Raw genomic sequence first — 26,778 nt, 5'->3', positions numbered from 1 at the left:
CTTACTCCTACCAGTAGTGTTTCAGGGTGCCTGTTTCCTTGCATCTCCACCAAACTGATGTTGTCCCTTGACTTTATACCAATCTAACAGATGACAATTGTTGCTTTTTTTTTTTTTTAACATTCCTTTAACCATTAGTGAGGATGAACATACTTTATACTTGCTGACTTTTTCAATGTCCTGTTCTGTGAATTGATTTCTCCAACAATTTCATTTTAAAGTTCTTTCTGCATATATGAACATTAATAATTTTCCTATTACTATACAAATAGTTCTTATAGTCTACCTGTTCTTTTAACTTTGACGATGGTCCCCTGCCATGCGATTATGTTTTTTTGTTTAGTAAAATATGTCTGTCTGGCTTTCCAACCCTGTTAAAAAGATCATCACCACTTTAAGATCGTATAAGGACTTTCTTAAAGTGGGTATGTTTGTATTGTACTGTGACTATTGAGACCAGAGTGAGAAATTGTTGCAATTTTTTAAAGTAATTTTTTAAAAAAGGAGAAATTAATTTGGGCAAAACAAAGAGAACAAGAAAGGAGGATGGAATTGACTGTCCCATGATTCTACATAAGAAAAATCCTCCATTTCAGAAAATGAGACTTGCAATGTTGTAAACTTTTCCATCATTACAAAGCCACATTCTCAGAAAATGCACAATTTAAAAAACATATTTTGATGAACCCATTCCATTAATGTGGATAAAATTTTACTTGTATGTACATCATTTTATACTTAAATATACATTTCAACTTTTTATTCTCACTTTTTGAATAATGCTTATATATTAAGTTAAAAAGATTATAGAAAAGGAAGAACAAGGTATTTAGGAAATTTACTCAATCCTTCCTATATTTACCAAATATAAATATAGAAATTCTCTATTTTAAAATGTCACATATACTTTAAGTCAACTAAAGTTGTTAAATATTACTTAAAACAATAGCATGCTAAAAAAAAGTCACTGCATGATTGTTTATTTAAAATATTATGACTCTGATGTAAATACATATGGGCTTACATAATTTATTACTCATATAAACCCTCAATTAAAATGCTTCATTGTTCATCCATGATGTCTTTTTTCTAATAAGCATAATAAATTTTCTATCTCACTGAAAGTGTTTAAAGCCTTTTGAATCTTGATTTGTGCAGTTACTGGAAAATAACTTAAGCTGAACTACATCACACAGCAGTATCGTTTGCAACGTTGCCACGGATGTCTCTGGAGCCAAGCAGTCACATATGGTTACTGTCACCGCACGGTTATCGACACAGGTTATTATGTGCACATGAAATCTCTACATAATCAATGACAGTGTTTTCACTGCAACTAGCTTAACACATTTAAAATTATGAATACAATTTACAAAATCTTTAACAATATACTTTTAAGATAAAAGTATCCTGAGGATATTACAAAATTCATTTTACCAGCCCTTCATTTCTTCACTTTGACTCTTTAATTTCCAAGATAACAGTTGTTCATATTTTGTCACATAAAAATGTTTTTATAGTTCCTATTAACAAAATATATTTAAGCTACATAGTATATAATTGTCCCTTAAACACTGAGTCCCATCTGCCTCCAGTCTCCTTGGCTAAAATCAAGTATTTATCAAGTGGCCTATAATTTTTAATCAGAAAAGATATAGCACAAAACAGACAGAAATAGGGTTATTAGCACATTTAAGTTAAAAGCATTGTGCATTTTTAATATTTTGGTCATATTTTATAGTAAAATAATATATTTTGGCAAAAATAATAAAATATAAGGTTTAGTTTATTTTCTATTAATGGTAGATCTGGCAGGTATTTTACATGTGTAAATATTATCTATTTAATTTGTTTTCACATTTGTTTCTAAAGACACTGCTATAAGGTGTTCAGAACTTTGAGACTAAAAGCACCTAAAAAAAAAAAAAAAGTAAGTAAAATGTTTGGTGCCCTAAAATCCTTTGACAATTTTATAAACTTACTTTTAAGTGTCTCATATATGCCAACACAGAATTGTTATTGCCTGCTAAGACTTATTTGACTCAAGATAATATTTAAAATAATAATCTCAGATGTCTTCCTGAAATTATTTGAGAATTAGGATGGGAATTCAAAAATTAAGAACAAAAAAACATGGAAAAAAACAGTCGCAAAAAAAGTTATTCTAGTGGTAGGAGTTGCTATGGCACAAAAACTCATGGAAAGACTTGTAATTTTCTCTGATATATACACAGACTAAGCTCAAATAAGATGTGTAAGATATATTACATATATACAAACATACTTGGGCTCCAGACAGGAAACGGGGAACCTGATCTAATGAGCCATTTGGGTCCTAATCACTGAATTCCCAGTGACAGTTTTTCATGAAGATGTTCATTATGTTTTTTATTCTTGCCCAACTGTCAATCTATCATGAACTAACAGAAGAAGAGTTTGAGATCTATCAGTTTGAGAAAAGAAGTAAGGGGGTGGTGAATGAAGTGATGACTGATGTCAACTGCCTTTATAGAAAGGGTATTTTTACTGTTAAAGAAATTCATACAGAGACATCTGCAGAAGAGTTTATCAACAATAAGAACACAAAACTCTTTTAACACTAACATACTCACTATAACATACTATAAATATGTATTATTACAGTATTATTTATGCAGTCTACTTTAGGCAATATAGTCTAATTCTGAATGACCTTGTTAATTTTTAAGGCATCAGTGCATCAAGGGCAAAGCTCCATAAAATAAATATGAAAACAAAGAAAGCATTAGCTTATCTGTGGCAGAGAGAGTGATCACTGTACATTATATGTGTTGGCTACTTCCATGGAACAGGGAATAAATTATACATCTATTGTCAAAATGTTATAGCATAAATTTCACATCATTTTTCAACACTTCATTTAATGGGCTAAACTGATCCGGCAGTATCCTCATTTTCATTGTTCCATCAGCTCCACATGAAAAAATGTGATTTGCTGGTCCTGTCTCAATTTGCATCACTCCAGTTCCAATATTTCTGAAAATGGACTGCCGGGCATGTTCATTGATAAAAGTGTGGAGAAGATTAAAGGTAGACAGACTCCAAATCTGAAAGACATTAGGAACAAAATTAAAAATTGGGGGTGATGAAAAATTTAGGCTTGCTTTCTTGTGCAAATAAGGAATTTCTAAAAAAAGATGGAAAAAAACCTGTGTAAGCCTAAGGTCATAACCTTTTGACTCTGTGTTGCAATTTTCCAAATCCCTTTGATATTATTACATTCTTCAAAATCCATCCATTTAGAAAGAAAAGTATTTTAAACCCTGCATTGGAGAGAAGAACTGAGGTAGAGGAAGTTAAGTGTACAATGCTATAGAAACTTGTAATATTATAGGATTCTCAGCAAAGCTTGTGCTCTGTAGTTTATAATGGGGTAATCCTTTATAATACCCAGCGAGGGATTAGAACCATTGGAAATAGGGCCTCAGAAAAGGAAAAACTATGTTCCAACTGTAAGATAAATTATCACAACTTTAGTATACTTAATTTACTGAGATTTTCTATTTTCAGCCTCTACCAAAATAAATGTTCCTGTTATTAAATTACTTATAAAGTAATTTATAAGCATCTTCACTTATGTGAAGGACCTAAATGCTTTCAGGACATCTATTTTAAGTTTGGGGAAATCCAATTAGTTCCTGATTTTTTGAGATCATTGTTTTTTGTTTTGTTTTTAATCTTTCTTTTCCCTAAGAAATTCTTTAGTTCATACTACTCTGGACAGGATTGTTAAGTTGTGACTTCTGAATACTACATGGTATAGTTTCTTTCTTTATTTGATTAAGTAATAAACCTCAGGAGCAGAGCACAAACTAATCTGAAGAACTAATCTAAAATATAATACATGTTATTCTAAACTGAAGGCAGTTCAAATAAGAAACTAGCTTCAAACTGAAGGAAAAGAACTCTGTCTGGAAGTTGGTGTATATAACTGATTGAAAAGCCTTTTCAGAATTCCACATTTCTAGTTAATTTTTTTCTGGCTGATAATTATGAAAACAATATACAGGTTCTAACAAAGTAGCCCAACTTATTCTTACTAAATAGTCTCACTAGGGGGTTGAAACAATGGATTCTAAGAATGCGGGCACATACTGCATGGAGCACTGGGTGTTATACGAAAACAATGAATCGTGGATAACTACATCAAAAAACTAATGATGTATGGAGACTAATGTAACATAATAAAATTAAATTAAATTAAAAAAAAATGTAGGCTCCTTCAGTGGGTTGCTGACCATTACAATAACTTATGGACGAGTCTAAACTGATTTATCCCTGCAGATCTTTCCAAGTGTGGCCAGGGGACCCTCCATCAAGACTGCTAGGTATTTATTATAAAAATGCAAATTCCTGAGCTTGAGAGTTACCATCTGAGTATCTCTGGGGTGGGCCTAGCAACAGTATTTCTAGGATGGGATGCATTTTAATAAGCTGCTTAACATTTTAAACAAGCTCTAAGATTTAAACACAGCAGAGTTTGAGAAGGACAGGGTTTATCCAGGTACATTCAGAATTCTTGAATCAGGCACTGAGTGGCTGGATGCTAATGCTACAAATGAAAAAAAAAAAGGGAGTAATTCAGGATAAAGGAAAATGTTAGTATATTTCATAGTACCTGAAACTGAATTCAGTGACTCTGAAAATGGGAGTCAAGACTAATTCCACTGCCTGAAATATGTTTGTTATCTATGGAAAATAATGTTCTTTTGCACATTAGTTAAACATATTTGACAACAATTTAAAAAGAGACAATTTCAAGTTAAACATCATTTCATTCATTAAAAGGTTTATTAAATAGCAACTAACATGCTGACCACAAGTAGGAGTTAATATTTCTGTTATTTAAATAGACTGGTATCCTCAATATGATTAAAGACTTAAGGTTTCTGAAGATTTTTTTCATTTTGTAGATACCATGGCATTACTGTATTTACCTTTATGTTGCCTTCAGCAGATCCTGTAACAAAGTACTCTTCCGTCGGATCAATAGCAATGGCTTTAACAGGAGAATCATGGCTCTGGAAAAGCTGCCTCTGCTGTCGTTGCCGAAGGTCAAATGCACATGTAAAGCCTTTTCTGCCACCTGATATTAGCAGCTGATGTTTTGGAGCATATGCTAAAACAGTAGCTCCACTATCATGGCATGTAAAAGCTAAAAAATAAAATAAAATAAAATAATAAAATAGAAAAGGAAAAGCCATTTAATGGTTTAAGAAACAGACTTCTGGCTTCTGGCCAAGGTAGAATGAGAGATTACCAGATTTACCCACCTACCTGAAACAATTTAAAAAATGATATATAGGAAACAATGGTTTGAGACACTGGACAGCAAGTAAAGAGAAAATGATTTCTAAGAGATGGGAAGCAAACTTGGGTGAGCCATACAACTGCCCGTTTATTGACTACCGAGTGTTTCCTGGCCATGGCACAAGGGGACCCCAATTGGTGTGGGTTCCTATTCCCACCAGCTATAGTGGAAAACCTTATAATTCACAAGGCACAGAATAGAGTACTCAGAAGGGTTTGCCTTAGAAGTAGGTAAAATTCATAATGCCGGCATCTAATAAGAAATTAACAGGCATGGAAAATACAATCCATAAGAAGAAAATCTGTCCACTGAAACCAACCTAGAAATTATACAGATGATAGAATTAGTAGATAAAGAAATTAAAAGTCATTATAACTATATTCCCTATGTTCAAGAAGCTCGATGAAAGACTGAGCCTTTTAAGTAGAGACATGAAAGATACAAATAAAAGGTCCCGAGATTAAAACTATAATATTCAAGTGAAAAATATACTGCTGCAGATTAAACAATGCCATAAAACAAACAAACCCCAAACTGGTGAACTTGAAGACATACCAATATAAGTACCAGAAATACATATATACAATGAATATTTTTTTCTTAAAAAAAAAAAAAAGTCTAGCCTAACAAATCTTAGGGAAAAAAAAGTCTGTAAATAGCTCAAAGATAAAATGGCATAAAGATGAAGAATGAGTATCTGGGAGTTAGAATGTCAAGATTTAAATCTTGATTTTTTGCATGGGTTTAAATGTATACCTTAGGTGAATTACTTTTTTTTTTAAATATAAGTCTCGGTTTCATCATTTGTAAACAGAGATAATCCAGCCTGCCTAATAGGTTTTTGTGAGGACTAAATTAGTTAATATATTCAAAACATGCAGAGTGTCTGGCATATACTAAGTACTCAATATACTTATTGTAAGAATCTGAAGAAAAAATTAGAGGGGAGGATTTTTTGAGTTTTGCCAGTACTTTGAGACATAATTAACACAGAGTAAAATGCAGAAATTCTAAGTGTACACCGTTGATGAGCTTTGACGAATGGAGACATCTGTGTAACCATCACTCAGGTCAAGACACAGAATGCTGTCATCATCCCAGAAAGTTCCCTCACGCCTCTCTGTAGTCAACCCTCCTCTTCCACAAAGGCAATCACTATTCTGATTTCTATCTGATTAGGCTTACTTGTTCTTGAAATTCACATAAATGGAATTTTATGATATATACTCTCTTGTGCCTGGCTTCTTTTCAATATAATGTTTTAGAGGTTAATGAATATCGTCCCATGTATCAGTAGGTCATGCCCTTTTAATTGCTTAATAGTATTCTATTACATAAATAGACCAGGTTCCTGTTGGACGTATTTGCATTGTTTCTAGTTTTCGGCTATTATAAATGAAGCTGCTAACAACGTTCCCATACAATCTTTTTGTGGACATGTGTTTTCATTTCTCTTGGGCCTATATATAGGTGCCCGTTTAACTTTGTCAGAAACTGTCAGTCAGTTTTCCAAAGCAGCTGTACCATTTTATACTCTGTCAGCAAATCATTAGGGTTCCAGGTTCTCTACATCCTCACCAATACTTGGTATTCTAGAATCACTGATTTTGGCCATTTTAGGGTATAGAGTAGTATCTTACGGTGAATTTAGTTTCCATTTCCCTAATGACTACCGATGTTAAGCACCTATTCATATGCTTACTTGCCATTTAGATACTGAGAAGACAGTAATTTTTTCAAGTCTTGGATTGTGCTGTAGATGTTGTATCTAAAAACTCATGACTAAACCCAAGGTTGCCCAGATTTTCTCCTGTATTGCCTTCTAGAAGGGTTATAGTTTCTGTTCCATGATCTGTGTCTCTTCTTAACTCATAATGTCTTTCATTACTGTAGTTTTATAGTAAGCCCTGAAATCAGGTAGTATGAGTCCTTCGTTTGTTTTTCTTCAGAATCCGGTATTCTAGGTCTGCTGCCTCTCTATAGGAACTTGTAGTACCAGTTTGTTGATATAGACAACACAGTTTGCTGAGATTGTGATTAGGACTGCATTTAATCTGTAAAGTTGGAAGGCAGGGACATCTTAACAACATTGGATAACAACAATGGATGTGGACTAGCTCTCCATTTATTTAGATCTTTGATTTCTTTTATCTTTTTCCTATAGTTTTCACCACTAGAGGCTATACATATTTTGTTAGATTCATACCTCAGTACTTCATTATTTTGGGTGCTATTATAAATGGTGATTTTTTTAAAATTTCAAATCCCAATTGTTCATTGCTGGTATATATAAAAGCAAATGATTTTAGTATGTTGACCTGGAATCCCATGATTCTACTATACTTGCACATTAGTTGCAAAAGTTTCTATTTAAAATATTTTGGGTTTCTTTTGTAGATTCTTTAAGATTTTCTATATAATTATGTCATCTGTGAAGGAAGGCAGTTTTATTACTTCTCTCCCAAATGAATACATTTTAATTCTTTTTCTTGTCTTATTGCATTTGTTAGGACTCCCAGTACAATGCAGAATAGGAGTGGCTATCAGATCCAAAGTAAAAACATGATTTTTATATTATCTATGTTCTACTACTGTCCTTCATAGTAAAGTGTTAATTCTGTATATTGCATTTTTCTGCTTTCAAACTCTGTGCCACTGTGGGCAAAATAAACCTCTTAGGCTAATAAATACATTTCACTAAAGACAAATCCATTAAAAAATTCTTTTAGTTTATGAATTTCTTGACTTCCAAAACCTACAAAATGTTTTCAAAACTTACCATGGACTAAACTATTGGCAGGTGCTACAAGAGTATCCCACAAACATATGTTCCTGAAAAAAAAAATTACGTCTTGAGTGACACAAAATTTTAACAATAAAAAGTAAGCTTGTCTCATATCGTTACGTAACCTTTGAACCTTGCTCTCACAAAAAGTTCTCAAATCCATAAAAGATCCAAATACAAGTAACCAATATATTTATGCATAATTTTCACACAAAATTTAAAAAACTACTAACTTAAAAAACTGAGTAACTTTAGACTGACATGTATTTACAAATACTATATAAAGCCTGAATGCAGAAACTACTTTTTGTATCTGTTGATTCTCTAATGTAACAGATGGATGGACATATAAAAATAGCAGGATAGGGCGCCTGGGTGACTCAGTTGGTTAAGGGACTGCCTTCGGCTCAGGTCATGGTCCTGGAGTCCCGGGATCGAGTCCCGCATCGGGCTCCCTGCTCGGCAGGGAGTCTGCTTCTCCCTCTGACCCTCCCCCCTCTCATGCTCTCTCTCTCTCTCTCATTCTCTCTCTCAAATAAATAAATAAAATCTTTAAAAAAAAAATAGCAGGATACACTGAATTTTTCGGGGCACATAGAAAACTTATTTCCGCTATGAATGGGAGTAGCTTTTACTCCTTTCTGTGAGTTGCAAAGGAGGCACCAATATATGTAAGAATGTAAGAATTTCTATGCAAGATGGGCTGAAGACTCCATATTCCTACAATCCAATTTCTGGTACAAAGTAAGGCCTCACAGATAAATAGAAAAGATCAGCAACCTCAGTAGGCATTTGCTCAGAATTCCACTATATCAGGGAAGTGAAACAGGGGGTCATGGAGATTGAGGCAGGGGGAGACATCTTCTCACATATTTAAGGTTTTGGGGGAGATGGCAATAGGCTGCCAGTCACTAGCTACTGTTCAACTAAAAAGTCTTTTGAGTTTCCAGTTTTCTTATCCTGAAACACTGATAATACCTTAACCTAACAGAGCCACTGTGAGGATTAATGAGAAAGGTGGACCAATAAATAATAGTTTTTTTTTTTTTTTTTGCCTCAAGCTTTCTTAACACATAAGGAATAATAGGGAGAAAAATTAATTTCACTATCAAATCCTTTTCTCCTGAAGTCTTAACATTAGAATATTAATAATACAGAAGGAATGGATTTTGTTTTTAATGCCACCAGAATTTCCCTAGCTTTATAATTAAACACTAAAACTGCTCTAAGAAACAAGTCTTTATAATAAAAATATTGAAAAGCATAATTGTGAAAACATTCTTGAGACACAAAACTATAAAGTAAATAAAAAATACAGTTCAGCTGTACAGATGCACACTTCACTTTCAGCTATAATCTCTCTTACCTATTGTCAGTTGAAAGACCGGCTGTAGCTATCAAAGAGGAGGAACTAACAAAGACAAAATCATTGGCTGTTTTGTTGTGACACTGCCAAGTCTGGAACAGTTGGAAACAAACAAGCGTTACTGCTGTCACTAGCAATTTTAAAACCCAGTACATGCATTAATCAAAAAGGGATCATACAATTTGTGGCTTACTTAAGCTGAGTTAGTCTCCCCTGCCAAACTTCAGACAAGTTTCAAGAGTAATACAGAGAATTCGCATACACCATTTATACAGATTCACCAACTGTGAACATTTTGCAACACTTGTTTTGCCTCCTTCTCTTTTTCTCTTTCTCTCACACACTCTTTCCCTGAACCATATGCATTATAAGACTTTACAAGACCCTGTGCTTTTGTTTATCTAAAAGTTCAAAAGAAAACAAAAGGAGGTTAAATGTTAAATATTTCTTAGATATTTGTGAAATCTTTTTTCTTAGAAAAACTAGAATTTTAGACTATCTTGGACTAAATTATTTATTTTCAGAAATGTTTAAACTCATAAATAATTTTTCTTTCTTTTTAATTTAAATTCAATTAGCCAACATATAGTACATCATTTGTTTCAGATGTTCAGTAATTTATCAGTTGTGTATAACACCCAGTGCTGATCACATCATGTGCCCCCCTTAATGCCCATCCCCCAGTTTCCCATCACCCTACCCACCTCCCCTCCAGCAACCCTCAGTTTGTTTCCTATAGTTAGAGTCTCTCATGGTTAAATAATTTTTCAAATATGGGAATAAAAACATATTATTAAGTCAACAAAACTAGAAAATTGACAATACTTCTGAATACTCCAACAAACAATAACTTAATATGAGAGGTTTAGCCTATTACAAAGACTTCTAAGCCATATTTGTTCAAATGTTTCCTTTCAAAAAAAAAAAGATTTTTTTTTTTAAGTATGTCAGAATCATCACATAAGATTTTTCCTTTGAGTCACTGCCCCATTTCCCCTGACTACCACTGGAGCTGGGCTAGATATGTCCTTAAAACAAACAAAATATACTTTAACCCCACAAAACCAATAACATACATTTTCAATCCAATTTATCTTTTTAGAACTTAAACAACAACAAAAAAAGTCAGCCCCTAAGGGAACATAAACATATATTTAATTCCACTGGCTTAATAAAAACATGAGGAAAAATATGCTTTCAAAGTACCCTCACCAACCCTCCCCTTGCTTACTTTCATTTAGATCAGTACCATATTCCAGAATTTAACCTTGAGTGAATTACCAGAATCTTAACTCATATTCTTAATATTTTCCTAATAGGTATTGTTTAGTCCTATGAAGGGCTTCATTAAAGAATATATTAAATACAAACTCAGTGTTCTATGAAGCTGTAGAAGGTTCATTAAGCTTGTGCAGTCCCGTATAGAGATGTATCAATTTTTTTTTTTTTAAAGACAGGGGCAAGGGGCACCTGGGTGGCTCAGTCACTTAAGCTCTGACTCTTGATTTCTACTTGGGTCATGATTGTTGTGAGACAGAGAGCCCCATGTTGGGCTCTGCACTCAGCGTGGAGTTTGCTTGTCCCTCTCCCTCTGCTCCTCCTCCTGCTCTCTCTCTCTCAAATAAATAAATAAAATCTGGGAAAAAAAAAAAAAAAGACATGGGCAAGAAAGTAATTGTGCCAGGGGCGCCTGGGTGGCTCAGATGGTTAAGCGGCTGCCTTCGGCTCAGGTCATGATCCCAGGGTCCTGGGATCAAGCCCCACATCAGGCTCCTGGCTCAACATGGAGCCCGCTTCTCCCTCTCCCTCTGGCTCTCCCCCTGCTCATGCTCTCTCTATCTCTGTGTCTGAAATGAATAAATAAAATCTTTAAAAAAAAGAAAAAAAGAAAAGAATTGTGCCAGCTATAGCATATCCTTTCTCCTTTGTTTGTTCATAAGGGCTAAAAGCAAAAAAGGAAAACACCAGATGCGTGGTCTGTTGATCATTCTTTTTAGGTACAATCCCCACTGTAGCTTAGTGAGGCTGGAAAAGGGCTTGAGTAACCCACAGGTTGCTCTGGAGGTACCATGTTTCTTTGATATAGGTTAACTTTCCAAGTTACCAGAGACTAAGAATTTTTATACATCACAGACTAATTTTCACATAACACAAGGACAGTAGCTTAGAGTAAAGTGACTGAATACACAGAACTACGTAGATTTTACTTTTTGGCCTTAAAATTTATTGCCTCAAATATATATTCTTGATTTCTTAAAAATAAAAATTCAAGGGGTATCTGGGGGGCTCAGTCACTTCAGTGTCCCACTCTAGATTTCGGCTCAGGTCATGATCTCAGGGTTGTGACACTGAGCCCCATGCAGGGCTCTATGCTGGGCATGTGAGCCTGCTTGGGATTTTCTCTCTCCCTCTGCCCTTCCCCCGACTCTCTCTCCCTCTCTCAAAAATAACAAAAATAAAATAAAATAAAAATTCTAAAAAGTTTAAAGGTAAGAATTTTTGGCTTACCAGGTATGGCTTAGGCATGCTTCCAGTTACTGGGCAACATTTCCAGTTTGTTTGATATAAACTTAAATATCCATCAGCATCAACTATTCCAAACTTAGAGAAAAAAAATTTTTTTAAGTATCTAATACTAATACAAAAGCACATATCAACCCATACTTTCACTGTGAATCTCATATTTTGATCTTAAATATTTAATTGATAAAATGACTTTTACTTCACCTATGCATGGATCTAGTCCAGAAAAACATTTAGCTCCTGCTTAAAAAACTCCAGGTGACACAGAAGAAACAAACATCAAACACACATTTTATTATACTAACCAAAAGCAGAGTCTATATAGTCTCTAAAAGTACTCAACAAATAGGATGCTGGATTTACACATTAAGTCATGCAACTAACGTTTAGTATATTAATATAGAAAACTGTCATTACGACAAAGAAAAAAATAAGGATTTCCAGATATACATAAGAAAAATGTGTCAACAAGAGTGGAAAGTAAAATGAAACAAAGATTGTTACAGTAAAAGAATTCCCACTATGGGAACTCACAGTAATCTGATTGAGAAAATGTCAAAATTATCCATGAGGGAGTATATGTTACAGATATAAAAGGATGAGTAAGACAAAGCATTTTTTTCTTTAGTTTACAAAAATAACCTACACAGTTTATAAAATAAAACAAATGTCTACTTTGGACTCCTGCCCTCTCCCATCTCCAGATCTAGCAACTATTAACAATTTGATGTGTTCCATTTCAAATTTGTTCTATGAATAGTCAAACATTCACACAGGTTTTTAAAAAAATGAGAATCACAATAAATACACAGTTCCACAATTACATTTTTTACCTATTATAGCCATCTTTTCATATCAGTACATTTACTCTACTTCATTCTTGTGCCGTGTAGTATTACATTATATAGTTGTATTATAACTTTTTTGAAAACTTGTTCCTTATAGACAGTTTCCATTTTTCCCTATTACAAAGTGTTGCTTTAAATATTCTGGTACAGGGGCGCCTGGGTGGTTCTGCCTTTGGCTCAGGTCATGATCCCAGGGTCTGGGGATCAAGCCCCATGTTGGGCTCCCTGCTGGGCTCCCTGCTCAGTGGGAGAGTCTGCTTCTCCCTCTGCCTCTCCCCCCACCCCTGCTTGTGTCTCTTTCTCTCTCGCTCACTCTCTCTCTCTCAAATAAATAAAATCTTTAGAATAAATAAATATTCTTATATTCTATAAACCTTTGAGTATTTATGTAGGATAGGTATCTAGAAATGGGAAAGCTTTGTCAAATGGCATCATTTAACATTGGCAGGTGAAGCTAAAATTTAATCCTAAGTGGTAATATCAATTTACATACCCATTTTTCTTACACATTAGTCAACACTGCTTATTACTAAAATTTTAAATATTTGTTGGTATATAGAAAAAAAGGCTAATTTGAATGTACATTTCTTCAATTATTGGTCAGGATTGTTGGCCATGCATAGTTGTTTTGTAAATTGACCTGATCATATCCTTTATCTACTTCTCTATTAAGTTCTCTTTTAAAAAATTTGATAAGGCAAATATCAGAAACATTAACTCATTGTTTACTGTATTTGTTATAGATATTTTCCCAAGGCCTATCCTTTTTCTGATTCATTCTGTTTTCTGGAGAAGATCTACATGTGGTCCTCAGAAAGGATATAAGGAATGTGTTAAGTCTCTGCACAGTTAAAAATATATTTTTTAATATGTTTTTCATCAAATTTGAATGACTGTTTGGACAGATAATGACACCTAATTCCCAGTCATTGTCCATCAGAATTCTGTGAATATTGCTTTCCTATGTGTAATCTTTATTTTTGAGTAGGTGAATGCCATTAATTTTAGAGGGGAGGGGTGAAGAGTTTCTAAGTAATCACTTTACCCCTACCCCTTACTAGAAGCTCTCTTTATTCTTGGGTTAAAAAAACAAAAATCAAATATATCAGGATGTGTTTAGGCATGTGATGTTTCTCAACACTTTTGCCTAGTACTTGGTAGGTTCTTTTCAAAAATTCTATTTTTCTTTGTTTTGGGAATATTTTTATTCTAATAATTCCTTTGAATATAGTGCTTCTTTCTATTCCATCATTTTCTTCCTTCTTCTGAAATACCTTTTTATTGTCTTTTATAAATTTTCCTGGGTCTAGTCTGAATTTGTTTCTTGTGTTATTTTTATCAAAGGATAATTTCCTAATTTGTTCTTCCAGTCATAAACTTGATTTTCAACTATTTTCATTCTGTAATTCAGCCCTTATAATGAGTAGTAGCTCTACTAACCTAATTTTGGGAATCACATGTTTTAAAAAAATTCTTTCCTGTTCTTCTGCCTTTACTTCATAGCAGCTTTTTATTTTAGAACGCAGTATCTTCCTGAATCTGAGGAATTGTTCCTCATAGGTCATTTATTCTGCTTAATGCCTCTTTTTAGGCTCAATAACTGTTGGCAGCCCATTTCTGATCATAATTGACAAACGGACCAGCATTACTGTCCTCTATTCTATTTACCACAGCAGGCTTCCCTACACTAAGGGAGATAGCCCGCTTAGGTGTTGTGCTGTTTGGCTCCATCATGCCTATGGTGAATAGACAGTAAGTAGACTGCCTGTTAAATATACTTGGGCAGGTAATGAAGAATAGTTTTTTGTGCCTTAAAATAGTATATGTGGAAGGCTATAATGAGTGTTAAGTCTATAAAATAATTCAGACTACAGAAGGTACTGAATGCCATGCCAAAGAATATGGGCTTCTAGACACAATGAGGAGCCTTGAAGGGCTCTTGAAAAGAACAATAATGGGATCTTCCCTTACAGTGTGGTTATACAACTATATTATTTGTTATATAACTGTGTTGGCAACATGAAGAATGCATTAGAAAGGTTAAGAGTTGAGGTACAGAGCCTAGCTTAGGAGCAATATTGACAGCCAAAGTAGAAAAGCATGAGCACTAAAGTATATGTTACACAACTGAAATTACAATAGAACTCTAAAAGCTTTTAGATTAAGTCCCCTCAATTACCCCTTACGGAGCAAAGAATGTTGCCAATTGGTATTAAGAAACCGTATGCTCTCAAAAGTTTGTTTCATAACTACGTGAAAAATTACCATTGAGTTTAGTGAAATGATAACACAGCTAAGTGATAAATGTGGTAGGCAATAAGGCTGCAGCACACCAAGATACAAACAACACTTGAGGAGAGCTGAAGGTTTGGAAGTTGAGAGAAAAGGAAAGGCAAGACGGACCATCTGTGAGGTTGTCGTGTCGTTTTAGTGAAACATGGCTCTGAGGACAAAAAAGAGCAGGCTGATTTCCCCTGTACCTGTTCTTTAAAGTGATAGTGAGATACTAGGGGGGGTTGAGATGCAGTCTGAGGAAAACAGGCCTATGGGAAGTGAAGACAGTAAGGGATATTCTAGAGGAGGGTTGAAAAACTGTATCTTAAAGGGTCATACAGTAAATATTTTAGGCTTGCTGTCTATAAAGTCTTTGCTTTCTTGAACTCTGCTGTTGTAGTGGAAAAGTAATTAAAGAAAACAAATAATGAGTGAGGTAGCTGTGTTCTAGTAAAACTTTATTTACAAATAAAATGTAGCTAGGCCACGATTTGTTGATGCCTTGTTCTAGACCAGTCCTCAAAAAGTTTAATGTATGTACGAATCAGAAAAGTATCCGGTTAAAATGCAGACAGTGACTCAGTAGGTCTGTGGTAGAGTTAATAATCTGCATTTTTAAAAAAATATGGAACACTTTACAAATTTGTGTGTCATCCTTGCGCAGGGGCCATGCTAATCTTTTCTGTATCGTCCCAATTTTAGTGTATGTGCTGCCGAACTGAGCACAATAATCTGCATTTTTAATAAGCTCCCAGATTTTACTTGCTAACTGACCACACTTTGAGTAGGTTCCAGAGGACAAAGAAAGTAGAAGTATTTAATCAAAAATGTGTAATATATGGTGGTCCCATAATAATCCTTTGGTCCTTAAAACATCATTTAAGTGAATTTTAATGGATATATACACACATACACACACAACATGCCCAGGCATACACAAAATGTCATTCCAGGAAGAATGAAATGAATGTGTTCTTTGAAAAGACTTTTATAAGAAAAACTTCACATAGATTAATACTTTATCTTTAGCTCACCGAGCTGTTCTCTTCAGAAACACAGACTAGTTACATTTATAAACTTCCAACATAATCAAACCATATTCCCATTTATATTTTTATATACTACCTTATTTCCTTGGTAGTTAAATCTCATTCTCGTAACTCTTGAATTGCCACCAGATCGAAAACAGGTTATTTGTTGAGAATGGCCCCATTCAAACATTCTGACACTTCCATCTTGAGCTCCTGTCAGATCTGCATTATGAAGGGCAAAAATGGCAAATTTATTGCAGTAATCTTTGGAAGGTTTATTTTTGAATCCAAGTGAAAACCTTTATGAAAGAAACACCTTTGAAAAGAATCATAGTCAATTACATGAACTTACCTTTGTTATGGAATTTTGCTTGAGTGTTTTGATGTACTTTCATTTGACTAAGAATACACCCATACTACACAACAGAAGCAATTAAATCAGACCTCCGTAAATTCTGTTTCTTTCTGAAATTATCTCAATGTTGTATAATAACCAGTTAAATTCCTGGGTGAACTAAAGAGCCAATTCTTATCAGCCCTACTATTAATGTTTAAACTTACAAATTTTCTCTGGAAAAAAAAAAAGACTGTAGAAAGTCTTGAATGTCATGCATGGTAAAGAAAAAAATCACTTCTAATAGTTATTCTGATTAACTGGATAGCTCAAATGTGTTGTATGTTTCACTAAGGAATGTGAACAAGCTAAATAATTATTAATTCATCAGTTTGCCATTTACTAATTTTGTGATACTAGGAACCTTAATTAATCTCCCTGAGCCCATTTCAAATTGTCTGTAAAAGGGGAATAATGAATGATATGTAAGTTAATGGACAGCTATGAGAAGTAAATGAGATAATCCATAAAAATCATTTAGAAATATGCTTAACATGGACGACTCAATTTATGTTAAGTATAATTATCAGTAGTAATATGGTATTCAATGTAGTAAAAACACTGATAATTTTTTACATTAATATTTACATTATTTCACACCTTTAGAATGAGTAATAGAAGTTACTCTCTTCATTTTAAATATATGGTTCTCTTGAACCCTTTTGTTGGACACTGGTATACAATTTTGATGATAGCTGCTTGTAGTACTTAGGACAGTGAAGTAGAAAAGAACACTGGTTTTGTCAAATGTATTTCATCAGATTATCTCTCATTATAAAAGTAGTATAATTTTTTTATATGTTACGAAATTGAAGGAACATGAATATTTTTTAATTAACAGACACTGTGCTTATTACTGTGTGGCAGGACAACTTGATGACAGGCACAACTTAAAAATCATATTAAAAAAACTTGACTACTGACATGCCAATATGAATACTGATTCCAACCCAAAAGTATATTTAAAGTTGTCTTTCTTGTTTTTTCTCTGCTTCAATACATCCAAATAAATTCCCCATTAGTTAAGTTCCTTGTTAAAGGAGAAAAACTTTTGAGATTCCCAGGAATATTAACTATTAGTGTGTCTGATAAAAGGCAAACTGACAAAATACTAATAAAATACAAAGTGACTATGATGAGGCAACAAATGACCAAGATAGGGTTCTGATCTATGTGATAAAAGATGGGAGTGATCCCATTATTAACACAATTAATTATGACTGTAACTTATAATTGTGTAAAGAGTCCAAAAATGTTAAAAAATAAAATGTTCTAACTTAGAAATAGGCAGTCAACATAGTAAAGAGTAACTGCATCAAGCTAGCCTTCTCTACTAATTCAGGGAAATTTCTTTTTCTATTGTTATCCAAATTTGAAATGAAGACTTTATTTGCTAGCAGACATTCTCTACAAAAAAAAGTAAAATAGTTGACTACCTCTCAGTGAAACTAAAAACCTGCTTTAAATTCCTTAGAACACTGGCTAATTATTATCAACTTACAGTAAGGAAGAGTTGGATGAGAAGTCATTCTTCTGACATTATTAATGGCTTTCTTAATCATCTGTTAACAAAGAAAAATCATTCTTCTATAGTTACAATAAAAAGTAGTATTAAAAGTACAAAATGTGACAGGAAATTCAAATAACATTTATTTATTTATTTTTATGTGATTCCTAACTACCATTGTGGGTGCTAAAAATACTAAACGTAGTAACAGAAATTAAATTTAATAGCTCAGCTCTCTTATGTTTCAGTGCACATACATTTTCTGCATCATTGACTAGGCTCTAAGAACAAATTCACCTTGAGAATTTAGTCTTACCTCCTTTCTTGCCAATTCTTTTCTCATCCCATTAATTTTATTGGAATAATCCTGAATAGTATAAGGTTAAAAAGACAGGCAGAAGCATGTGAAAAAAAAAAAAAAGAGGTAAACAGAAAATTGTATAAATTTTTAATTGATAGTGTGGAACTGTTTATATATCCATTTTTAAATCATATTTTCAATGATTTAAGCAGCCTGTCAAATAAGAATGTGAAATTAAAGAGATAATTTTAATTAATAGAACAATTCCTATTTATACAGCACCATAACTACAATTATATGTTATCCTAAGTTTGTAGCATCAATCCTGAGTAGATTTGTTGTTGTTGTTCTTGTGGATTTTAAATTGTCCATTAGACTAAAGTTGTGAGTTAAGTGGGGATTGGGTAGGGAGGAAGAGACAGGCTAGCAGAAGTGGTGAAGGACAGAAACAATGAAAGATGGTTATGGTTGTAATTATACTGCAAAACAGAAGTTGGTCATAACAAGTATTCTTTTTTGTTAGAATGAATAAGTCAATGAAGCAATAGAATTAAGAAAATATTTCGTTAATTCTCCACAAAAAAACCCCGAAAACTTGCTGAATGTTACTTTTGTTTAGCAAACTTGTTGAAATCTTATGTTCCTTTTAGTTAAAGAAATGCCTAAATATTCCTATTCTTTTACTTTTCTGACTAAAGTATCAAAGTAAAACCATTAAAAATAAAATACATAAACACAGGTTTAATAAAATTTCTAAGAGCATATGCAGAACATTATAAAGGAAAGAAATCATAACTTATTTTAGAAGATCCTTATAAAAAAGAATCACCTGATTATATTGGTATCTTTTCTTGAGGACGGAGTGGGACCAATTAGACTAATTATGCTAACAAATCACAATGATCCCCTCTAAAAAGAGGTCCTTCTAAGATGTAGACAGAAAGACAATTCCGTCCTAACAAGAATGACAAAGGTAAATTTCTGTATTATAATGCTCTGTAGTAACAACAAGTATTTTTTGAGAACGCCAAACGCCATTCTAGTTAGAGATCATCAGTGTCTAAGGCAGGCAAAACAACCTCTCACAGAGTTTACATTACAGAGTACATTAAAAAAGACAAAGAGTGAACAGATAATTTCCAAAACTGATACAGGCCATTAAAGATGATACAATGGGCGATAATATGACATATAGACTGACTACGGATAGAGTAGGGAGGAACAGATGCCTTCACTAGGGAAGCAAGGGAAATCCCTGGGAACGTGAGTTGAGATCTGAATGGTAAAAGAACATTTGAAGCAGAAAGCAAGGCAAAGGCTCTGACAGGGCAATGGAGCTTGATGTTTTTGAGAGACAGAAAGAGGGCCACTGTAATTAGAGCAAAGCGAATCAAGTACAGAATGAAGAGAGATGAAGCTGCAGAGGTTGCCAGGGGTTAAATCACAGAAGACTGGACAGGCCACTTGAAGGACTTCTTTTTTTAAAGTTGTACTGGGAAATCCAAGTCTTAAACACTGGAGTGACAACCTAAATGATGCTCTAGAAAAGAGCAACTCTGGCCGCTGTATCCAGAACACAGGGAGCAAGTGTGGAAGCAGAGAGACCAGCAAGAACTCTGTGACAGGAAGAAGGGCATTGTATTCTCCGAAACTGGAGTTGGAAAAACGGCCTATCATTTCTTTTTATATATTTTGTATATTCTCTTTAAGTTTCCTTTAAAAGATGATAATATCAGTAGGTCTTTAAAGTGAATTTTAATGTATCTGTCTGTTGGAAAAAATGAAATATAAATGATCAAGACAGTTCATTTGAATAATTACTAGATTGCTTTTCAAACTCTTCAATACTTCAAACACTCCTACCTGAAATCAATGAACTGAGAGGAATGGAAGGCTTTAATATAAGCTCTACCACAAATTTGAGATAATGACCTAAATTGAATCACTAGACCTTTCTGGATCTTAAGCTTCATCTGAAAAATGATAAGTAGGAGTAATTATAACAACTATTTCAACAGATATCTCAAAGCATAATAGGGTTATTTATGAACAAAAATAAGGTTATACGAGCAACAGAGAAACTACATTAATATAAAATACTATCAGTATTACTAAGGATTAAATACCCTTACTAATTAGTAAAAAAAAAAAATTTTTTTTTTTTAAGATTTTATATATTTGACAGAGAGAGAGAGACAGCCAGAGAGAGAACACAAGCAGAGGTAGTGGGAGAGGGAGAAGCTTCCCGCAGAGCTGGGAGCGGGATGTGGGGCTTGATCCCAGGACCCTGGGATCATGACCTGAGCAGAAGGCAGATGCTTAACGTTTGAGCCACCCAGGCGCCCTTGAAAAAAATTTTTGATGTATGTGTTGGGGCGGGGATGGGGAGGCCAAGGAAAGAATTCTACAGGAATTAGGAAACTGAAAATAACCACACCACCAGAAAGCCAGAAAGAATTACTGGTCCTGGGTTTCTCTGACTCCATGTATGATTTAAGTATTAATAAAAGAATCTCACTGAGGGATAAACATGGATCACATCTTAATCAGGGCTCAAGAAGATCCTCAGACAAAATATAAACAAATGACTGTGGCTATGTTCCAATAAAACTTACTTATAGATAATGAAATCTGAATTTGGTATAATTTTCATGTGTCACAAAATACCATTCTTTTGACTTTTTTTTCTACCACTGAAAAATGTAAACACTATTCTCAAGCACGTTTATACAAAAATAGCTTGACCCACAGACCATAGCTTGCTGATGCCTGATTTATACCAGTAAATTCCAAATAATTATTACTTAAAATACAGCTCTTTGTATTTTAAATTATTTAAAATAATGTCATATTCTTTTCATATGAAAACATATTATTCTTCACAATCTAAATTTATAATTTCCAGCAAGTATGACTTACTAAAAAGTTAAAAATTTAAAAAAAATGTTTAAATCATCCTTTATTAAACTAGAGGGGAAAAAAGGATATTTAAACACAATATTTTTACTTTGTGTGTGTGTATGTGTGTGTGTGTGTGTGTGTGTGTGTGTGTTTAAGTAAGTAGGCTCCATGCCCAGCATGGAATCCAATGCAGGACCTGAACTCACGCCCCCGAGATCAAGGCCTGCGCTGAAGCTGAGAGTCAGATGCTCAGCCGATGGAGCCACCCAGGTGCCCCTATGCACAGCATGCTGCACTCTACATACCACAGATGCTCCTCTGCCAGTCTGTGTACTGCCGAGCCACGGCATGTTGATTGGAGTGCCGGGATTGCTGTGTGTATATGGGGTTGTACCCTGCACAGCTGTTAAATCATCACGAGCATGTATAACCAAGAACTCTTCTGATCTACAAAAGAACGTCAGCTGGAATGAAAGCAACCCATCAGTTCCTCATTTCTTCTTTTATACGTGAAAGCTCTAATATATGCTTTTGTATTTCCCTCTAAAATTTTCTTCAGCTCTTAACTCCTAACTCACAGACAGTAACTTCGTATGTGAACAACTGCAGAATCTCTCACTTTTTTTGTTTGTTTCTTTATTGTGTTTTTAGATTCCACATATGCGTAGAACCATATGGCATTTTTCTTTCTCAGTCTGACTTATTTAACTTAATTCCCTTTAGGTCCATCCATGTTGTTGCAAATAGCATTTTCTCATCCTTTCTTATGGCTGCGTAATGTTCCTGTGTGTGTGTGTGTGTGTGCGCGTGTGTGTGTTTGTGTGTGTGTGTTTTCCTTAAGTATTCATCTGTCAGTGGACACTTAGTTTGCTCCCATATCTTAGCTAATGCAAATAATGTTGCAGTAAACATAGTGGTGCATATATCTTTTCCAATTAGTGTTTTTTTTTTAATTTCTCACTTTAATCTCTTCTAAACCTCAATTCCTTTCTTTAAAGCTCCTGCCACCCCTTTTTCACTCTTTATCATAAGAGCATCCACTATATTTACAATCTAGGAACGTTCCTCTAAAAATCTTTTGAAAGCTATAATTCTGTGATATCATCACTTTTAATACAATGTTACTGAATTAAAAACAAAGTATAAAAGTACCCCTTGCTTTCCATTTCAGCATCATCATCTACCCAAGTATAGATCTGTGTAGCCAGAATTCCAGAAACATCCAGTTCTTGAACATCATGGCTTGAAGCAATTGCTATGCAGTTTCTATTTGCCTGAAAAACAAATCATAATTTTTAAATAAAAAAGTACATGTACATGAACTACTTCTAAAAATGGAAACTACAAAATAGCCCCTAGAAACTTTTACAGAAAAGAAAGCATTTTCACAGATGAATGTTTAAAATTAATTTTACTAATTAAATCCTGAGTGTAATAATTATCAGCTTGATCTTGGAGATATGTTTATGTTCTAAGAATTCAAGAGCATCTAAAAAAAGGCTCCTCTAAACGGTAATGCATGTACCACTTTATTTCTTCTCCCAGCACTCTCTCTCCAGTCTGCTAGTACGGTACAATCTCCCTGAGGTTTGCACAGTTCCGAAATGTGGAGGGAGGGGTTGGATAGAAGCTCTAGAAGGTAGAAAAAGGTGAGGGAGAGAAGGAACATCAAACTAAAGAAATAACAATGCATTATTCAAATAGGATAAGTATCACTTTCATGTAAAGCTTTTCAGTCTTAAACAAGAAAAAATTTGGGAAATGGTCACAAAGGAAAGGTATGGGGGTAGAAAAGTGTGGGGAAAGTAAGTCAGAATAATCATAAATTAAAAGTTGGTTATATTAGGGGCAGCTGAGTGATGAAGTCGGTTAAGTGACTCTTGGTTTCAGCTCAGGTTGTGATCTCAGGGTCGTGACATCAAGGCTCAGTGCAGAGTGTGCTAAAGTTTCTCTCTCTCTCTCTCTCTCTCTCTCTCTCTCTCTCGGTCGCCTAGGTGGTTCAGTTGGTTAAGTGTCTGCCTTTGGCTCAGATCATGATCCCAGAGTCCCGGGATCGAGTCCTGCATCGGGCTCCCTGCTTAGTGGAGACTCTGCTTCTCCCTCTGCCCTTCACCCTGCTTTGTGCTCTCTCTTGCGCTCTCTCTCTCTTAAATAAATAAAGTCTTTAAAAAAAAAAAGTTTTTTTCTCTTTCCCTCTGCCCTCTCCTCCACCCCCATGCTCGCTCTCTCTATCCCTCTTTAAAATAAATAAATCTCTAACAAAAAGAACTGGTCAGATTAAATGACATAAAATTTTAAACATCTATGAACTGAAAATGTACATTTCTAAAAGAGAAAATAAAATGATGACAGCAAAGGGAAAATAGGATTAACATTTCCATTATGTAAAATGCTAAAATGAACTGAAACAAAAAAATGAATACCCCAGACATAAATGGAAAAAGGATATAACGAGACTGCTCAGAGATAATTCTCCACGTCTCTCTGTTTCTGAATGTCCGGTGAGTGACGTACTGACTGCTGTCTGTTCTGCAGAATGGCTATATATCTATGGTGTCTCCCTCCAGATCAAAGGGCAGGTATACTTAATGTCCATTAGAAAAGATTTTGGTTCCCTAAACTCAGTGTTCCTTTCCTATAATGCAACCTACTCTGTGTGCAGTTATCATTTGGCCCCCTTCCTGCCGCTCTGTGGTAATGTTAACAGAGGGAACCAGAGCATAAATGCTGATATTCTGGATACTGCTTCTGCTATTAGTAATAAACTGTCTTTTGTCTCTGGTCCATGAGTCTGTGTCTTCTTACAGCATCCATTAAACTGAGAAATATAACTTGTTAGCTTGAATGCAGAGAAAAATCTCAGGCCTTTCACAGTTCTTAACACAGATAATTCACAACTAAACAAATGGGAAAAAGTTCAATCTCATCAGCATTTTAAAATAATGCAATTTAAAGCAAAAGGTATTATTTCTCATATACAAATTTAGCAATGATGTAAAATAATAATCAATCTGGAGAAATAAAAATTAAACAGGTACACTCTTCCTGCATGGTGAACAACAGATTTTATATATGTGGATGACTGTTCATTACTACTTATATATATATAGAAAAAGAAACAAGTTTATTTTATAGCACAGAATATTTAAAATCCTATTTTTTTTCAAGGGAAGGAAGATACTTGTTGGGTGTAGACAATAATTTTATATTTGTATCTGACACATATATACCATATTGCACAGATATTACAACAGAACTGCCTGGTTAAAGGGCTGATTCCAGACTTGCCTGTCTTCAACAGAAGTAGTCACTGTTCAGGGGTGTGGAAGGAAACGAGACAAAGGACATAGGGAAAGATGAGAGAAGGGCAAAGGAACTATCTAGGAGAAATCAAAGACGTATCATAGGAAGATGGAGAACCAACTGGAGAAATGATTACTGAATGCATAATGCCATAGGGTATTTATCTAAATAACATTTAAAAATTATTTTAAAATTAGGAATATGTGAAAAAGGAGATATACACACTTGTGTACATATGTTGTGTGTGTGTGCGTGTGTGTGTGCGCGTGCAAATAAAACTGCAGCAAGGCATTTAGGGAAGACCGTATAGCCGAGGCCACCCCTTCTTTCAGGAGCTCACAGAGAGCTTTAAGGAACATGTTGAGTAGAAGATGAAGGAATGTAAAGGAAAAACTAGGCAGCTACTGTAGCTGTAAGTTAATGAGTGAGAATTTCTGTAAGTCATATAAAACCTTGAATTTGATCTAATATTAATAATCCCATTCAACATATTCACATAAGGAAAATAAAAAACCTTTTTTTGAATCAAATGCTATAATGTGTTATATAAATTCTAAAGGCTACTGCACATATAAATATTTGATAGTTCTCTCTGTGTAGTAATAAAACATTATTTTATCTGCTACATATCCAATAAATTTAATTATCAAACAATATAATCATTTTACAAAATAAAGTAACTTATTCAGACTGCAATTTAGGCAGTAGGAATTAGCTCTGGGAAAGAGAAATACTAATACTGAATAAACTGACAAAACAGGAGACATTCTTCAACAATGAATACTTAAAGAATAAAAAGTCTATGCACTTACTTTATTAACAGCAAAGGCAGTAATGATGTCAGATTCCTTGTGAATAATCCTTGCTTTACCTCCAGGATATCCCAAGTCTGCTTCTATCTAAATGGAAGGAAAGAAAACACAAAAACATAGTGATTTTAGTCACAGAAAAAAATAGTGTATGCCAATCTGTCATTTAATACTTGCATGAATTATTTTAAGAAACTTCTTAGACATTTCCTAGCAAGGTACTATTTCACATGCTAATTATCCCTAAAACAAAACTTATTTGACCAGGGAAATTTAAACTGTTTCCAGCTTGCCTTCCCATATATAAAAAGACAGCTGATACAAGATACAACTTCATTAATTGCGTTTGTTCCCAATAAATTAACACAAATGAATTAACTTTAAAAGATCAAGACATTCTAATTATTAAAAAAAGATTTGTTTGCCCTATTTCTTAGCATTATAATCATTGGATAATATTTTATAAATATCGGAAGGTTAAAAAGGCAAATATTTTTAGGTTTTGCACACCAAAGAGGATTACTGTTGCATATTAATCTTTTTTTTTAAACAACCTTTTAAAAATATAAGGACCATTCTTAGTTTACTACCTATAGAAGAACAGGTCAAATATGGCCAGCTGAACACAGTTTATGGGCTCCTAGTCTAAAACAACTTTTAATTTATAAAAAAAAAAACCTGAAACCCTGAAAGGCACAGTAATTTGCCCAGGTCAGTAGTCATTTCAATAGATGAATAGATCATAACTCAGTATTCTTTAGATGAGGGAACTATATCAACCTTCTGCTTACCCCAGAGAAGGTATATACAAGGCCTTTGAATGCAGAAGATAATATTGTTTAAAATCAACACTTGCTAAAATAAACAGGTAAAAGGACGAGGCAATTATTAAGAGAAATGTTAATGTAGGATACTGTTTTATCTTATTTTACCACCTAACCTTCAATCTTTAAAATGAGTTAGTATGAAATAGTTCACAACTCATTTTGAAGCACAGAAGTTATTAATTTGACAAAAAATTAGAACAGGGGCGCCTGGGTGGCTCAGTCATTAAGCGTCTGCCTTCAGCTCAGGTCATGATCCCAGCATCCTGGGATCAAGCCCTGCATTGGGCTCCCTGCTCTGCGGGAAGCCTGCTTCTCCCTCTCCCACTGCCCCTGCTTGTGTTCCCTCTCTCGCTGTCTCTCTCTCTGTCAAATAAATAAAATCTCAAAAAAAAAATTAGAACAAACTTGAGGCATCTGGCTAGCCAAGTCAGGAGAGCACACAGCTCTTGATCTCAGGGTTGGGAGTTTGAGCCCCACACTGGGTATAGAGATTACTTAAAAATAAAATCTTTAAAAAAAAAGAATATAACAAATATAATTCCTGCAAAGTTTAGATAAA

General features: G+C 34.2%; 1 protein-coding gene and 1 non-coding gene across 3 annotated transcripts in view; both read right to left on the bottom strand.

Annotated features, from left to right (window-relative positions):
- Positions 1 to 964: 964 nt before the first annotated feature.
- Positions 965 to 26,778, bottom strand: part of DMXL1 (Dmx like 1) — a 128,860-nt gene continuing 103,046 nt past the window's right edge. For both annotated transcript variants that reach the window (XM_025860778.2, XM_025860779.2), the window contains 10 exons: positions 25,396 to 25,482; positions 22,433 to 22,554; positions 21,586 to 21,727; positions 18,073 to 18,133; positions 16,272 to 16,399; positions 12,010 to 12,102; positions 9,502 to 9,593; positions 8,130 to 8,182; positions 4,977 to 5,194; positions 965 to 3,086 (listed from right to left, as the gene is read on the bottom strand). In XM_025860778.2, coding sequence (XP_025716563.1) covers positions 2,862 to 3,086; positions 4,977 to 5,194; positions 8,130 to 8,182; positions 9,502 to 9,593; positions 12,010 to 12,102; positions 16,272 to 16,399; positions 18,073 to 18,133; positions 21,586 to 21,727; positions 22,433 to 22,554; positions 25,396 to 25,482 — 1,221 coding nt within the window. In that variant the 3' untranslated portion in view covers positions 965 to 2,861. The remainder of the gene's footprint in view (positions 3,087 to 4,976; positions 5,195 to 8,129; positions 8,183 to 9,501; positions 9,594 to 12,009; positions 12,103 to 16,271; positions 16,400 to 18,072; positions 18,134 to 21,585; positions 21,728 to 22,432; positions 22,555 to 25,395; positions 25,483 to 26,778) is intronic.
- LOC112815208 (U6 spliceosomal RNA) lies at positions 15,766 to 15,872 on the bottom strand. Its single transcript, XR_003205946.1, has one exon. It is a non-coding gene; the product is annotated as a U6 spliceosomal RNA (small nuclear RNA).

This window comes from Callorhinus ursinus, unplaced genomic scaffold (genome assembly GCF_003265705.2).
Source record: "Callorhinus ursinus isolate GAN/ISIS: 27379988/994484 unplaced genomic scaffold, GSC_fseal_2.0 scaffold30, whole genome shotgun sequence".
In the NCBI taxonomy this organism is placed as follows: Eukaryota; Metazoa; Chordata; class Mammalia; order Carnivora; family Otariidae; genus Callorhinus; species Callorhinus ursinus.
This window is presented reverse-complemented; position numbering and strand designations above follow the sequence as displayed.